The 17,030-nt window shown below is 47.5% G+C and overlaps 1 protein-coding gene and 1 long non-coding RNA gene across 8 annotated transcripts in view; one reads left to right on the top strand and one right to left on the bottom strand.

The window, feature by feature from the left end:
• Window positions 1-12,575, bottom strand: part of TLE1 (TLE family member 1, transcriptional corepressor) — an 87,027-nt gene extending 74,452 nt beyond the window's left edge. For 4 of the 7 annotated variants that reach the window (XM_041741115.1, XM_041741135.1, XM_041741164.1 and 1 more), the window contains exons 1-4: window positions 11,263-12,575; window positions 10,363-10,463; window positions 8,837-8,900; window positions 8,680-8,724 (exon numbers count right to left, since the gene is read on the bottom strand). In XM_041741115.1, coding sequence (XP_041597049.1) covers window positions 8,680-8,724; window positions 8,837-8,900; window positions 10,363-10,463; window positions 11,263-11,286 — 234 coding nt within the window. In that variant the 5' untranslated portion in view covers window positions 11,287-12,575. The remainder of the gene's footprint in view (window positions 1-8,679; window positions 8,725-8,836; window positions 8,901-10,362; window positions 10,464-11,262) is intronic. The other 3 variants (XM_041741125.1, XM_041741175.1, XM_041741145.1) reach the window with 2 other exon arrangements.
• A 258-nt stretch (window positions 12,576-12,833) lies between these two features.
• The window catches only part of LOC121484916, a 158,186-nt gene continuing 153,989 nt past the window's right edge, over window positions 12,834-17,030 (top strand). Inside the window, exon 1 of the long non-coding RNA XR_005986154.1 lies at window positions 12,834-12,943. This is a non-coding gene — a long non-coding RNA (uncharacterized LOC121484916). The remainder of the gene's footprint in view (window positions 12,944-17,030) is intronic.

The raw sequence follows: 17,030 nt of genomic DNA, 5'->3' as shown, positions 1-17,030 counted from the left end.
ATCGGCAAGTCACTTGTGTTCTGTAATATATTTACTGCAAATCCCAACGGCTCACCTCCTAATGCAGTTTTCTATTGTGTCTCTGTGTGTCAATACACTGGCTGGTCACCTTACTTGTAAGAGGCTCTGACCGGCTGTTTGCTCAAGGCATCAAGAGGGCGCCCAGGAGAGACAAAGGCTGTTGCTTCTGGAGGGCCCGGCCTCAAGAGCCTCCTCCTCACACTGGGGTCCTCAAAGAGGTTTTGTTTTCTGGCACTTCACATCCTTGCACCACCCATGGGCTCTGAGGCCAATGCAAACTCCCTCAAAGGACAGTTTCCATCCATCCAAAGTTCAAAATCAGAGTCCTTTAGCACCATTTCTTCCCAGGTTCCTACCTAACAACATGAAAACTATTCCCTCCCCAGAGAATATGCTGATGGCATCTTAAAGGTCCTTTCTGAAGGACCAAAAAATAGGAAAGGCTGGGGGGTGAGGGGAGGAGAGTCTGGCTTTTTTGTTTAAGTACAAATCTCTGCTTCCAGGTGACAGCTGAAAAAGAAAGCGCCCTAACACCACATAATACAACCATACCGCAACACAAAGGGCAAGTCTAAGAGGAAAGTGCGCTAAAATGTTGTAAACACCTGTTGAGATGGAATTCTTAAAATGTACTTGGAGAAAAGCCCTCCTTCACCTCTCAGTCTAAAATGGGGTTGGTAGCTAAGAAAAGGTCGGGCCCTCCAACAAACCCAAGTTTTCCAGAATTACTCTTTCACTTATTTACTGGGGGGAGGTCAGCAAAAGCTCTTTGTAAGGTTATGTGACAGGCAAATCCTGGGATCACACAGGTGAGAACAGTGTGGGCGTTCACTGTTTATTTCCTTCTCCTTTTCCGTGTATTTGAAATTCTTCACGATAAAATGTTTGGTGGGGCAAAGAGGTATGTAAAGACCAAAAGTAAATAATCAAGAGGGATGATATTAGTCATTAAGAAATCTGGCAACTAAGTCAAGTTAAATGTCTTTATACTTAACACATTATGAGCTACTTATCCATAATTCTGTTTAGGGGCTGCAGTGGTCCTAAGGAGACCAGCAGGGACCCTAGGGCCAGTGATGCATGCACACACGTTGCTTGCACAGAAATCCAGGCCTTGGCAACACACCACTTCTGTTTTCACTCTCTCTTCAGTACAAACCCAAATATACCACTGTAATTAAACTCCCCCATGAAGAAGCCTCCATGGATGTTGTCTATAAATCACTGGTCCCAAAGAAAAACCAAGCAGAAGTGGTTATATGAGACCTGAAGTCCTGTAAAACATCTAGCAAAATCAAACATTTCATTCTTCACGTCAGCCTCAGAATCCAGCCTGGTACTCTGAGCTCAAGTTTTTAATCTGGATTCCATGGATTTACTGAAGGATCTTATGATAAATGGCCAAAGCTGTTGGGTAAGGCTATCTTGCGTGTAAAGACGTGTGGAATTTATTTGCCAAGCAACTTCCACCTGATTTTCAGATGGGTCCAGGATCCAAAATGAAAAACAAATACCACCCTCATCCTCTTTTATTATTTTTTTTTAAGATTTTATTTATTTATTCATGAGAGACACACAGAGGGAAGCAGAGACATGAGGAGAGGGAGAAGCAGGCTCCCCACAGGGTGCCCCATGAGGGACTCGATCCTGGACCCCAGAATCACGCCCTGAGCCAAAGGCAGACACTCAACCGCTGAGCCACCCAGGCATCCCCAACCACCACTCTCTTAAGCAGCACATGAAATGCTATCTAATAAGTGCCCACTGTGGCTAACCCATTGGGAAGCAGTTGGAGTAAGTCTCAAATGCAAGTTTTGAGCAGACCGTAGCCTAGTGAGAGTAACAAAAGACACATGTGAAAAAACATGATTACAGAAATTGGAACAAAACTCAGCGACGTGACAGGCTCCTGGTGCAGAGGACACAGAAGGCCTAAGGTAAACAGGGAGTGTTGTTATTTGAACTTGACCTTGAAGGATACTGAGGAAGGCCTGTGAAGCTTGACAAGACGACCTGGACTTTTTCTAAACAAAACAGAAAAATACACAACATATTTTAGGCAGGAAGAGGAGACCCACTGGCTGGATTAAAGGGCTTGGTGGAAGGAGGACAGAAGTGACCAAGTAAGACTAGTAGGGACAGTAATTGGGGGCAGACACACGAGGCTGTGAGTCATGGACACAGACGCCCTGACAAAAGCGGGAAGTCAAAATTAGAAAGAACAGACACACCAACATACCTGAAGACCCAGCCCTGAAAGTTTGCATTCACCACTTTAAAGATGCTCCCATTCTGGGGCTGGAGTTTGGAGTGTCTGGATGGAGGCTGCTGGTCTCTACAGTAGAGCACATGGACCCAAGTGACCGCAGAGGACACACCAATGGCGTGAGGATTTTTATTTTGATCCCTCTGCTTATGATTTGCATTTATGACAAACATATACAATGTGTTAATACTTTTATACGCTTTTATAACTCATAAATTTGTAAGCGAACGCGTCTGGTGGCATATTTTCAAGTTTTTCAAGGACAGGATGCACAAAATACCAGGGGCTAACTAACAATCTAGTTAGACCAGGAATGGCGCCCACAGTATCAAACCCGGTACAGTGCTGCAGTTAACTGAGCAGTTCCACAAACAGCATGATTTGGACGTGCAAGTCCAAATACAGATTCATTCTCAAAAACTGGTTCTACTTTGTCAAGTGAAAATCCAGTACATATCTACCAATACACTGGAAATAATATATCTTACTATACCTCTTTGACGTACATAGGGCTATAAACACACCACACCCTATAGCTTTTCTCCATCTGGCAGATGAAAAAATAAGTTCAATGGATGGAATTCTCGGAGTTTGGTTTTTCCTCTTAGTTTTCATCTTATACCCAAAATGACCTTCACCTTGCCCTCTATCTGCCACACCTTAGTGCCCATGCCTTCTCTCTCTCTCTCTCTCTCTCATACACACACACACACACACACACACACACACACGTGCTCTAATTTAAAACACCAAATCACAGTCACAGACACATTTCTATGGCACATTTCATAACACAAAACTCACCAATCCCATTGGTGAGGACTGTTCTCAATCTATAAATGCCTACTCTTGTCAAATAAGCCTACTTATGAAAACAGCTGCCTAAAATTTAATTAAAAACTATCAGACCAAATATTCCACATTAAAAGTACTAGTTCTGAAAATGTGTTTTTCAAATTCTGAACTAACAGTAAGCCAACAGGGATGGGGTGGGGGTGGGGGGAGCTGACAATTGAGCCAATCAAAGCCTTTGAGAAGCCCAGTTTCTTAGTTTCCTCCAACGTAATCCACTCCTGAAGACCACAAATATTTAATAATAGAAGAGCAAACACTCACATCTATGGAAACCTAAAATGGTTCCATGAGCCAGTAACTGAATATATCGTTAGTTTAACTACCACACAAGATGATTTACTTAAATATTTGCTAAAGGAACAGATTCTTTCTGCATTTCTTAATAAACACTATTTGAAGGAGTATCTTAAGCTCTCTGGCCAAAGACTCTCCTCAACTGACACAGGGCACCAGGTTTTCAACTCTGGCAGGGGTGTGGTCTGGAGGGACAACTCTCCTCTCCTAAGAGGAGTCATTCTGAGAACTTGCCTAGTCTAATCACTTATTTTGCAGAGAAGGAAACTGAGGCCCAGACAACTAGTCAATGACTCATCCAGTCCCCAAAGTCCCCTAAATCGGGACCCACCCCGATGGAACTGTATTTTATTTATACCAAGGCCCATCCTTAAGATCACATATTTCATTCCTCAGAGTTTTTTGGCATGAACTTTGAATTTAAAAATATTTTTTTAAAATCTTAATGACTACGTTTTTTGATCCCTTCCTTAAATTCTGTGCCCCAGGGCAAGTGCATCCCTTACCTCATCCTAGTCTAGGCTCTGGATAGAAACCATGAACTAGCCAACTGTTGAAGGGGTCAGGCAGAGTGACACAAAGTTGGGAGGATTCGCCCTGCTGGCTGATAAAAACCAAAGGCTAATCTTGTGCCTCAGAATCTGTGTTCCAAATACACAGGGAGCTTTCTCTCTCTTCACTGAAGCTTGTGAAGGGCAGGCCTCACTAAGGACATGAAGTTGGGGACCACTCCACTCTTGATGACAGTGACTCCCTTTGTATTACAAGGTAATTAACACCTGGTAGAGCTTAGCTGTAACTGCAAGTACTACAGCGAGTCTTTTCCCATCCTGAGACTTAGACTCAGGAAAAAAAAAAAATCTCAAAGTGAGAAATGGTAGACAGAAAACACACATGGTTATAAAGCAGGAAGAAAGGTAACACTTGCAGACAAATAGCAAGAGTCACATCTAAGGGATTAACCTGCAGGTGAACTCCTAACAGTTCCACCTAAGCACTTTTAAAACACTACCAGAGGACAATTTATTTTTTAAGAGAAACTTTAAAGCACACATCAAAAGCGTGAAAGCGGTTTCACTCCAAAATTTACGTGGTCTGAGACACGGCGCTGGCAGAAACATCACATGGTGCTTGGTTATGTTAAGCTCTCATCTGTTTCTCTTTCTCCTCTCCTTCCCCGCCCCACAACCACACTGCAGAATCCCTCTTTCCTTCCAGAGCCAGTCCTTTCATTTATTTTTAAATTCTTGGCCGCCCTGGAGAGCCCCGAGTGCTCACTCTGCCCCGCTCTTCAGAAGAATAGAGGCACAGAGAGACAAAGTGATCATGCTCACTGTGCACTGGGCCTCAACCAGGAGTCCTGACAACAGTTTCGAATTTTCTTTTGTTCTTAGACATATTTTAACCTGCAGACAGTAGTGCTCGGTTGGCTACAACTTTCTACCTTACCCATGGCTGTGACCTCTGCAGACCAGTCACTACTGCTGATTTTCAGGAACTCTTAGAATGCACCAGGTCCTGATGTGACTGTGTATCATGACATGAAGTTTTCAGCACAAAGAGCAAGAACAGGAGAGACATGCAGCCAAGGGCACTGGGTCACCACACGCAGGCCACAGGTGTGGCCTCATCCTCCAATGCAGGGGGGGAAGGGGTCGATCAAGGAAAGCAGGACTGAATTCTAGGGAACCAGGTGACCAGCTTCAACAGAAACTTGGCCCTGACAAATCCCAGACGCCGAACACATGCCCACAGCTGCAGGCAGGGCAAAACACCTACCCAATCAACCACACAGGATGAGGCAAATCACTTCTGAAAACTGTTAAGTGCTGTACAAATTCACGCCACTAAGACAACTTATGGCATGGCCTCATCAGCATCCTGTAAAAAGATCCACAAGTGGAATAAATAAGGCTTATGTATGTATTTACAGTGCATCTTGTTCCAAAAACACCAAATGAGGACATACCACACCACAGGACAGAAAACAAAACCTGAAAGATCACACTGCCAAACACACCAGGCACAGCCCTCAAAACAACTAGACTCACGTTCACCCGCTGTTTTGTATTGTACCCTAATGCTTTGGGGGCATATAACTGCCTTGACGTTTCATGAGATGTCTCCACCTCTTCTGGATAGATACACCCAGAGTTTACAATCTACCTGGAGAGAGATGGGTAGGCAGAGATCTATAAAAGACTCAAAAAGCAAAACCTGTATTTTTTTTTCTTTTTAAGATGTTATTTATTTTGAGAGAGAGAGAGAGTGTGTACACCTGTGCGAGGGAGGGGCAGACAGAGAGGGAGAGAGGATCTCAAGTCGACTCCCCGCTGAGCAAGGAGCCAGACAGGAGCTAGATCCCAGGATCCATGAGATCACCGCAGGAGCCAAAATCAAAGAGTCGGACTCCTAACAGACTGAGCCACCCAGGCACTCCTCAAAATAACGACAACAAAAAACAACTGTCTAAATGCCACAGCAAAAAAATTAAGTACCTATTACCATCCCTGGTGCACTGACTTTTCAGTAACCAGCCACATACGGGAGCAGGGAAAGTGAGGGAAAGGCTTATCAGAAAGTGTTGACACAACATAAACATGGACTGTGGGCACCAACCCAAGTAAGGAAACCACAATTATACCATTCTCCATTTGGACACGCTTCCACTTTAAAACTTCCAGACGGGAAAGTTGGTGGTGAGATTTGACACTGAAATCTCTAAAACTCACTTCTTAGACAAACCCGCTGAAAGGTGGAGAGAGCGGTCGTCACACTGCAGACAAATCTTAACAACATTAAAGCTCTCTCCGTGGAAAGTTTCCCCATCGCTGCATTTTTTTCAGTAACAAAGATGTTGTCAGAAATGACAATTTTTTGTGTCCCCTGATGATGCCTTGCTAGCATTTGGTTATAAGCCATAAAGCAGGACTAATTTCAGCCTGTCAGGAGTCTCACTAATGCCCAGTTTCCCCCCAGAGAGAATTCCTGTCAAATCTAATGAGAGCTCCAAAGGCCCTCTCTACAATATAATGAGCACTTAGGCCATGCTGGTGATCAGGCGGCAAAAAGCATCAATTTGAGCCTGGCTACACCCTGGGGGCCAGACGTCACCAGTTTTAATAAGAATTATGATTACTAGCTGCACCAAATGCCTCCTCAGAACTTATTATTAATGTGTGACATTCAGAAGGATGTTTTTCAAATGTAAGGCCACTTTAAACTGAATTACAGCACTGCTTTGCACACCACTCTAGTTACGGGTCTGTCAGCATTTACAATATAAACTAAATTTCAAGAGGCTTAATACCCTACTATGAAGAACATGGCATCTCTCAGCTTTTCACATTTTTCAAATTACTGAGCCAATTATACGCAGCATATTATTAATGCATAGTGGCTCACGGATGGACAATATTACCCACAAATGCCCAATAGTGTATAGAAACTCATCAGAAACCTATTTTCACACCATGGGGCTCCTGACCCTCTTCGCCCCTTCTTCCTTTTTCCTACTCGATAAAAAAGAGGTCATGTAACCATGTAACCTTCAGGAACCCGGCAGAATTACACACTTCCTCTACCTCCCCAATAAATCCTGCATCAGCATACAGCATCATCCAGAGGTAGTGTTTCCTTGTAAAAGAGTTTATGAGTTTAAGAAAAAGCTCGGTCTCCTGTTTACCCTTTCTAGAATTGTGATTAGCAAAAGTATGCCTTTGGGGTAACTTTAAAAAAAAAAAAGTGGCAGGTTACAACTCCTTCACCCAGTTTATTTGCATAATTCATTTAAATGACCATAGATCTTCTTGCCCAATTACTATCAACAAGTTACAACCGCCTCAATCAGGCACTTGCCATTCAAACACACAAAAAACAAAGGCACAAGTCCAACATAATCTAGGCTACCAATTTTGCAAATCAGAATAAAATCAGCATTTTTAAAGGCCCAATTATATTATTAAAGAAAGGCCCTGAACTTAACTATCCCTTTCCAAACACATATCTGAGAATAGATCTAATGTACACGACTTAACATTATGAAATCTATGATGAATTAAAAATCAAAGAGTGTGGAGTTACAAAAGCAGAATTCAACTCTGAAACACACTTGCTTAATGAAAGTCTTTGAATATAAGGAAGATCTGAAGGCTGAACTAATCAATTTCTCCACTGTGCCCCAGCCGGTCAGCCATGCTCTTTAATTTAATGAAACAAGGGTTTGAGATGAAATAGCACATATACATCAAGTAAGAATTGTATTGTTGCACTTTGAAATGTGTCCAACTGTGCAACTTCATCTGATGATAATTTTTTAAGAGGCAATCGATTTCTAAAAGACTTATTGTACCAGCGTCTTGATGAAAAAGTGAATGTCAGCATATCTCCAGAATACTTACACCCTGCCATTAATGCTTTCTTTGGCAGACAATGACTACTCAATCGAGGGTCCTTTGGGCTGAGCAATCATTTAGCTTTTCTTCTCTTATGAGGTCCTTAGTGCCTTGTTCCAGCTCAATACTCTTTTTATACACCATTATAGTAGCCATAAGTGTGAATTTTATGGGAACTTGCAAACTCATAGTCATAGCTAGAGCTTTCCAGTCACTAATCTTTTCATGCTTTTAAAACCACTAGGACTGAAGCGACTCCCAACATATGCTGTGGCCATAAAAGAATGCTTTTTCACCTCCAAATCTGCATCAATTGAGAAAGTTTTCAAAAAGATGTTTGCTAATAAGCCACTAATCTTGAATGTCACTTTATGCAACCCCGAAGCAAGACGAGAACCCCACAGTTAGTCATATACAATGTTTAACCTGCTTAAGAAACTCCTGAATATCCTTCTTTCCCCTCCACCCGCAGGACCACACTGCTGTTCCAACCAGCAAAAAAACGTAAGTTACTCTGAATTTCAGAACTCTATGGGATACCCAGATCTTTCAAGCAGAGAATAAATCTATCCAGGTGGAAAAGCCAACTCAGAGACTCAATTTCTATCAGCCTATATAGACAAGTTGGGTCACATTTCCAAGGCACCTCTCACCTAGTCACTTACAGATTCTGTAATTGTCAAGAAACAACTCTTGCTGCAAAATACTACAATCAATTCACAGGAAGGGAAAGAAACTAAGGGCATACAAATCCCCCCCCCACCACCACCACCACTGAGGACACAGCCAGTTTTATAGAATCATAATGACTGATTTCTCATTTCAACTTGAGATTTCAATAGAGCTTACCTGTTTATGCATTTCTATGTTTAATCCATATGACATTTCATAATACTGCAAAAAGAAAAAAAATCAAGCATTTCATTAATTCATGTTTTGCAATGCTAGGAACACGTATTTGCTAATCTTACATGCAAAAGAGAGAAGTCTAATCTCTGATACCTACCATCACATAGTGCCTCTGCATTTCTGTCTTTTCACTTGCCAGTTTCTCACATTCCAATTTAAGGCTACAAAAACAAAACAGGCAACTTAATGTAAACATTATGTCACTTGTTTTAACATCTGCCTCACATATTTGCACTTCAAGTAAAAACACAGACCAATTTGGAAAAGCCATAAACTATCTAGGTAAACATGCAAAACCTTTGTCCTTGCATTTAATACGGAAAAGGAATAAGGTGAACAGTACAGCGTCTCCATTCAGCTACTATTATTTTTCTTCTTGATGCATACCTGGTCAGATGCCAAGAATGAAAAATCTGTCAAAACCTCTGATCTACTCAGAAGACCAAATCCTCCTCCCGTTCATCTGTTCACTCCTACTTCCCTGGACCAGTTTTGCTCCTCTGGATTCCACCAAAATCTGGCCTTTGCACAGTTTTCAGCATCAGACACAGGCTGTCCCATCTATGCCAACTCAAACAGTCTCCAAATTTAAAAACTATACTTGTAGAGTTACTTCTACAATTGTTGGTCCCTTTTGAAATCTTGTTTTTAAATCCCTGCCAAAATATGTTAAGTAGCTACTCCCGGCTTGGTAAACACAGTGTGAGCAGGTATGCCTCAAGTTCCAGAGATTATTATCTTCAAGCAGACAAAAGGTCAACAATCAGAAAAGCCTCTGACAAAATAAGAAAATTCACACCCAAGCATCTGTGCACTTTTTCTCAAGCATGACCAAAATAAGGGCTGTCATTACAGAGTTATTTCTTAGCTCTAATCAGCTAAGACTTCACTGGAACATGGGAAAGAAACTAACAGTTCTGGAAAATCCACTATGGACAGGGCACTTTACAATCACTTTTCATTTATAAACCTTTTGAAGTAGGTCTCAGGTGAAGAGACTAAGCCAGGATTTATATAAATGAGCCTGCAGTCCCCTGTCCTGCCCAAACCACTCCAAAATGACGAGGCCAAGGCAGGGGAGCTTTCCCCTGCACCTAACCACCCCCCCCACCCCCACCCCCCTCATCACCAGTGACGGGCACAGCTAACAGCACCTGGTCTCCCATGATGGACTTTGTCTCAGACAACACAATCCCCTGGTATGGCAAAGAGCGATTTCAACACTGGCTCTGCCTCCCTAAACCTGCACTCCAGGGTTGGAGCATCGATTGAACCAAGGTTTCAGCTCAGCCTGTTGCAAAATAAATAAACGAAGTGCAAATATTGACGGTTCTCATGCAACTCCTAAATACTCAAAAAAAAAAAAAAAAAAAAAAAGGCTCCCTGTAACAGCAGCAAACCGGCAAAAGGGAAACAATGGTAGTAGGAGGAGATTAGAGGAGAGACGGCCCAGGAATAACCTGGAAACAGGGTAACATGAATGACAGGTCTTAACTGCGACTCCACACGCCACCGCCTGGACGCGAGGACTAAGTACAGCCGCCGCCGCCCCCGGCTGGGCGAGGAGGTGCCGGGGCTGCCCCCGGGGCTACCGCTCGCCGCCCGGCGCGGCCGGACACGCACCTGTGGTACTGCGCCTGCAGGAACTGGAATTCCTCTTTAATCCGGTCCAGGGACTCCGGGATGGTGAACTTGAAGGGCTGGCCTGCAGCCTGGTGCGGCGTCTGGGGGCGGCCGCCGAGGGGAATCGAGGCACAGGGATGCGGGGAGACAGACAAAACAATGAAGTCAGAGGAAGCACAAGTGGGCGGGACGTAAACAAAAAATAAAGTTAGAAGTGGCGGAAAACGGAGCCCTGAACTCGAGTTTGCTCTGCGCTTGATGGAAGGAGAAAGCGGACCCTCGCCGAGTCTGGAGCCTCCTCGGTGCTCGGTACGCGCGCCCGGGTCACAGGCTGTAGGGACGGGGGCTCCCGGCGGCCGGGGAAAACCAGGCCAAACTGTCGTCGTTGCCACCGCCCCCTCCCCACGGGGGCGATAATGACCCCGGGGACCAGAGAAGAAAAACAAGTCCCTAACGCTCCGCGTTCCCAGAGACGCCGGGGCCACCTCCGGGGCGCCGGAACGGGGGCCGCATTGACATGTAAATAGGCGAGACGAGAGACAAAGGGGGGGGCGTCCTACCCGTCTCGGCAAGGGGGTGGGGTGGAGGGAGAAATCGCTTCGGGAAAGAAACCCCAGCGTCCCCGGGAGCCCCCGCCCGCCCCGTCTAGACATCAGCTCGGAGGGGGCCAAGAGTAGAGGGGAAAATTGAGCTTCAGCTCCCTCCCCACCGCAGGAGGGAGGCTCCGAGACCTCCCCAGCCGTGCACCCCTAGAGGCTTGCGCGGGGCGGGGGGGGTGGTCCTCCCGAATTTAACAGAGGCCCGTCTCCCGGCCGCGCAGGGCGAGCGTCTATCCCCCCCCACCCCCCCCCCACCCCGCGACCCCCGCCCCCCCCCCACCCAGTACCCGCCGCGCCTCACCGGGTGCCGGCTCTGCGGGAACATCGCTCTGGCGGCGGCCGCAGCTCTGTTTCCGGGCAACTCAATTCTCCGCTCAATTTCCAACTTTAATCCCGCCGAGGAAAATTAAGCCGAGAAGCCGGGCAAAACCCGGGAGCGCTGGGAGCGCGCGGGCCACGCACGCAGGCGCGCTCGGCGGGGCGCCCCGGCCACTCCTGCTCCCGCCGGTGCGCGTTCCCTCGCTCAGGGCCACATCGCGGGGCGCCCCGGGCCGGGCTGCGCCAAGAACCTGCGCGGTGGCGCCGGCGCCCGAGAAGAGGGCGCGGGGGCTGCGATCCAACCCGCGGGCCTCCGCTGCCTCGGCGGGGCCGCGGGGCCTCGGGCCGCGCTCCCCTCGGCGATCCCGGGGCGAACAGATCCAGGCGGGCCGCTTTCCGTCGCTCTTCTCCCGCTCCGCCTCCTCTCCGGGTTTTCCCCGCGGCCGCGGCCGCGGGCGAGGCGCAGGTGGCCCGGCGCCCCCGGCTAACCCCACACAGACAAGCCCGGCGACGTTCGGGACCGGCCGCCGCGGGTCAGGGCAGCGCCGTCGCCGGGCGCCCGCGGGCTCCCGGGAGGCGGCGAGGCGCACGGCCCGGGCCGCGGCGGAGGCTCCGCGCCTGGCGCCCCGCAGCCTCAGCCCCGGCGGAGGAGCGCGGGATGACGCCGCGGCGGGGAAAGTGCGGAGGGCGCGCCGGGAGGCGGCTCGGCACGCCCCGCGCCACCGACACTCGGCGGTCTCCGCGGCCGCACGACCCCTCCCGGCCCGGCGGGCTACTCCGCGGGGGGCAGCGCGGCAGCCGCCCGCTGCTCCTCGAGCCCGGGGCGCATCCGGGCGCCGCGGCCCGCGCGCGCTCGCCCCACACGGCCGGCCCGGGCGCTCCGGACTCCTGCCCCAAGCCCCGGCCTGGGCCCTCTTTCTTTCCTTCCCTTCGTCTGCCTCGTCGCAAAGGGCGCTCCAGCCCGCCGCAAAGTTCTCTCACGACCCGGGGGGCGACATCCACGAGACGGTGGAGGAAAGAGCAGGAGAGCGTTCCGCGCCCGGCCGCCCTCCCCGGCGGGCAAACTCCGCGGGCGGGTCCGGAGCAGTCGCGGCGGGGGGTTTGGTCCCGCCCGGCCGTGAGCGGGTGGGGGTGGCGCCGTCGGTCGCCTCGGGGACGCGGGGCGCAGGGTACTCGCCGCTGCCGCTGCCGCTGCTCCTGCAGCCGCCGCTCCCGCCGCCGCCGCCCGCGCCTCTCGCGCCGGTTACATTAACACGCGGTTTCACACTCCGGAGCTAACCAGCGCCGGCCCCGCCCAGCCCCGCGCGGGCGGGGGGCGGGAGCGCAGAGCCGGCGGGGACGCGGGTCCGGCAGGCCGCGGGGGGCGGGGCAGCGCGCGCCAGCCAATCGCGCGCGGGCGCCCAACGTGGGGCGCTGACGCGACGCCTCCCCGAAGCCTATGGCAGCGCCGCGCCGCGCGGGCGGCCCCCCCTCCCCTCGCACCCGACTCGCTCGCGTCTCCGCCGTCTCCCCGGTCTCCCCTCCCACCCCGCTCCCCCCCCCCCCCCCCAGCCAGCCGCGTCCTCCCGGGCTCGGTGAGGAACTGTTCCCGGAGGAGCCGCGGGACGCCGAAAGCAGCCAATGGGAAGAGGCGAGGCGCCGAGATTGGCACCGCGGATGGGAAGGTCGGTGGGAAGGAGAGCGGCGGGGCCGGGCTGTCAATCAAAGTAACGTGGGGCCGGCGCGGGTGCGCGCGGGCGCGGGCGCGGGCGCGCGCGAGCGGGAGGGACCGAGCGTGCCGCCGCGGAAGCTGGGGGCTCGAGTTTGCAGAAATCCTGCCACTTGTTCACTTTTCCCTTTAATGGAAATCCTCAGATCTCAGTGAAAGTAACTCGGAGTCTAACCCGCCTAGTTTCTTATGGGGGGCGGGGGAGGGTTGGGGAGGTTGGTAGCTCGAGCCAAATGAGTCTTTCCGTGCGCGCCCCTTCCTTGTGCGATGCTCCTCTTCTGAAAGTGAGGTCACATTCAAAAATCTCTCTGAGGGTTGTTTTTCCGTGAGAAGCAGTAGTGGACTGTGCGCTTGGTGGAAAGCGCGGCGGCGCGTGGGCTGGCGCAGGGTCACCGCCGTCTAACACTAGGATCTGGATACTCAGGCCACCCCCCCCCCCCCCATCCTTTGCACCCAACGTGGGAGCGGTTGGCTCTTATTGAAGCATTTCAGACGACTTTGCGGAAAGGTCGGCCTGCCTTCGTTTGGCGGGAAGGATGCCCCGAGGTGCTGCCAGGGCAAGGCACGCGCGTCCCAGTCGCGGAAGCGCGAAATCTCTGGTCCTTGTCTTGGACCGAATTCGCCGTCTTGGGAGTTGGGGGCCGCCGGGAGTTTAGGGGCCTCTCAGCAACATGCCCACGAGTCTGTTCCCCATTCCTAGAAACAAAGGGAGACAATGGGATAAACCCGCATTGAGACCTGGGAACCTGTCCTGCCCGCCCCTTACCCCCATCCTTTGGGTGGTGCCCAGGGCAGGGCGGAGCTGCGCAAGGACCTAAATGGGAAGCGTTGGGTCCATTAGCCACTCGTGGCTAAAATTCTTACGAGTGGAACTTGACCTAGAAGGTATTTAGAGGTTTTAAGTAAATGTGGCACACTGTGTCAATCTCCAGTTTTTGTCTATGTCTCCAAATACACGACACAGCAGAAAACCTTCAGTATTGCCGCATTTATACTTTTATTTAAAGAACAGTTAGGTTGAGCTATTTTCACACGATCGGTGAGTGAATAATACTGTGGTAGCCAAATGGTGGTGAATACTTCGGTAAGAAAGACACGTCTTTGACAAGCATTCATCCTACCTTGGAATATACTTCAGTTTTGGGTACTGATAACTCCCACGTTCTCACTATTTTACTTTCCAGGGACTTATGGAAAAGCATTTATTTAAACAGAAACACATTTGATTCGGAGATTTTCTTTCTCAGAGATCTTTTTCTTGAAATGTTAAAAGAATCATTTTAGATAATACACTTCACCGTTGGAGTTGTTTTTAAATATGCATGATATTGATTTGTCTATAATTGCATCAATCCCAAATATCAATTATAAATGAAAAATTAAAGGAGCGATTTTAGCCAGCCTGTACAAGGCCACAGTAAATTCTTAAACAAGTTGGGTATGCGGTTTTGCAGTGTTCTCATTAAGTGGGGTTGGGGAGAGGGTTATATTATTCGTTTTGCTAACATGGAGAATGAAAAGGAAGGAAGCACTGTCCCTCTTTCCTGAGTTAAACGGAGTGATGACTGGAGCAGACTTGCTCCACGTGTAGGACTTTTTGAAATAATGTGATTCATGGGCAGCTAAGTTTTGTCCTTTGGCAACCTGCGTTCCTTGTAATCTTCATCTAGTAATTGGGCCCCATATGCCAGTCTATGGTCAGTTCATCCCATAATCAGCTTCAGGACTGTGTAGAAAGAACTTGGATGCCACAAATATGCCTGTGCATGCTGAGCCAACTGGGGCAACTGACACTTCTCCCTGGCTTACCCAAGCTTTATTTTGATTTACTAGCACACACTGGTAATTAGGTTTAAACAGAGAGATTAAAACGGTGTACTTCGTGACAAGAACCTTCTGAATTCCGTATAATGTAGTATCTGGAGAAAAGAAAGAGTGATGATTTCAAAATTGGAAGACCTTTAATTGTGTACATAAAGATGGTTGGTTTTCGAGTGTATCCCATCCTCCTTGACAGAGGGAGAAGGCTGGGCCCCTTTTCAAGGTCATATTTTCTTTGTGATTGTCATGCTGTAATAATTATACTACAAAACTCTCATCAAACTGCATTACAAATGATGGTGTTTAACAATCAAGTAGCTTTAATCTTATGTTTTAAATAAATAATATATGTGCAGATTGGCTACAGCCTGTTTAAAAGAAAATAATCCTACCCATGAAATCTGTCATTTTAGTCTTCTATTTAAAGTCTGTTAACCATAATCTTTTTTACCTTTAACATATTCATATGTTGATGATGTTTTTACATGAAATGATATTAAGTACGCCGCTTCCATAGAAAATTATCTCTGAAAAAAACAATCCCCTTTTTATCCTCTGCAAAGCAACAAGAAGATTACCAGATTGTTTATTTTATCCTTGATGCATATAGGGGTATATTTCCATTTGTTTGCTGCTGACTATCAAATTTTCAAGTCAACCAATGGCGTAAGTCATTACAAAAAGTAGATGGTATATCGTACAGGTTCTAAACATGTCATAGAAAAAGCTATGGCTGCTGATCAATGATATTATGCAACTTTTAAATCTATTACTTTTTTATTTGAAATGAGTATGTCGGTTTCTGAAGATCACATTATTTTCTCTTCCTTTTAGCTGTGAGTTATTGCTCATGCATTTTCTCATTTGACTTTTTTTTTTTAACTGAGTTTTCTTAAACCCTGAGAATATAGGGTCCAGAAGAATTTTCCCAGCATTGCTTTATAACCTTTTCCCCCACCCCTTTACCAAAGAAAAGGGCAGGATGGGTGTGGGGCATGGAGAGAGAAAGCAAAGAAAGGAAAAAAAAAAAAAATCAGTAGCCGATCCATGCAGCAGTAAAACCTCAAATAAAATCACATCCAAAGAATCTCTTGCGGTTTCACACAATATGGTAAAATTAGAGATTGCAGGAAACCAACTAAATTAAACTGGGAGCATTTGAAGAGAAACGAGTAGTTTATGAAAATGACACATTGACTGACCAGTGTGCTTTTTTATCAACAATTTCTTTGTTAAGATGCAGATCAAAGGAACCTGCATATGTTTTCATTTTGTTCTAACTAGAAAATTACATCCAGATGTTTAATAGGCATTTGGTTGGTTTTTCAGCATTGATTAGATATGTTGGTTCTGTTTGCTTACAAGTGTAGCCGGATCATTAGCTAATGCAAAGAAATGTTTGCTGTGAGTTGCTAATTAGGGCTTTTGGAAACCCTCCATGCTCAAGAACAATTTGTACAGTGGCCAGATGAACTTGAGGGACTTGAGGAAGTTGTTTTCTTTTCTCTGTCAGAATGGGGAGAAGCAGACATCCCCATTCCCTAATCTCCCTTTGCCTATGGGGGATTGGGATGCTATCCCTGAGGATTAGAGTGCAAATAAATTAGGAAAAGACCACACAGGCACTCCCAAACACAGAGATAAATGTGCCTTTTCTCAAACTACCGCTGTGTTGTCTTCAGGGGTTGGGGGAAGCGAAGAACATCTAAAATGCTGAACATTAATATGTGGAAGATGCTCAGTGCTAATGTTATCAAATACACAGCCTTTTTAAGTATACTTTAGAGACAGATGGGAAAGCCCTTTATGATAAACGAGTGTACTTGAATTCATTACTGTAGTACTTATAATTAAAAATGTCTCCTTTGCAATTTCAGTACTTCTGCAGGGTACAAGAGACCAAGCTTGGGAAGGGGAAGGCTGGGGCCAGTGAAAGGGATGGAGGGAGTAGAATTTTGGAGCCTGGGAGGAAATGCAGTGTTTACTTTCACAGCCACTCATCTGTTTACCTTGTTAAAGCCCCAAAACTTGTAGGAGATTAGACATTCACGTGGTATTCAAATAAACTGTTTGAGAATTTGAGGCACCAGGCGGATAAACTTCTTAGCTGGCCAATCACGTTTTTAAAAACACTTGCAGAAGGACACCACCTCGGTGGAGGCTGAACTTTTGTTTATTTAAGTCTGTATTTCTAGAGAGGTACCAGGCCAAAATAGCCTGTC

Source organism: Vulpes lagopus, chromosome 2, assembly GCF_018345385.1.
Source record: "Vulpes lagopus strain Blue_001 chromosome 2, ASM1834538v1, whole genome shotgun sequence".
In the NCBI taxonomy this organism is placed as follows: Eukaryota; Metazoa; Chordata; class Mammalia; order Carnivora; family Canidae; genus Vulpes; species Vulpes lagopus.
This window is presented reverse-complemented; position numbering and strand designations above follow the sequence as displayed.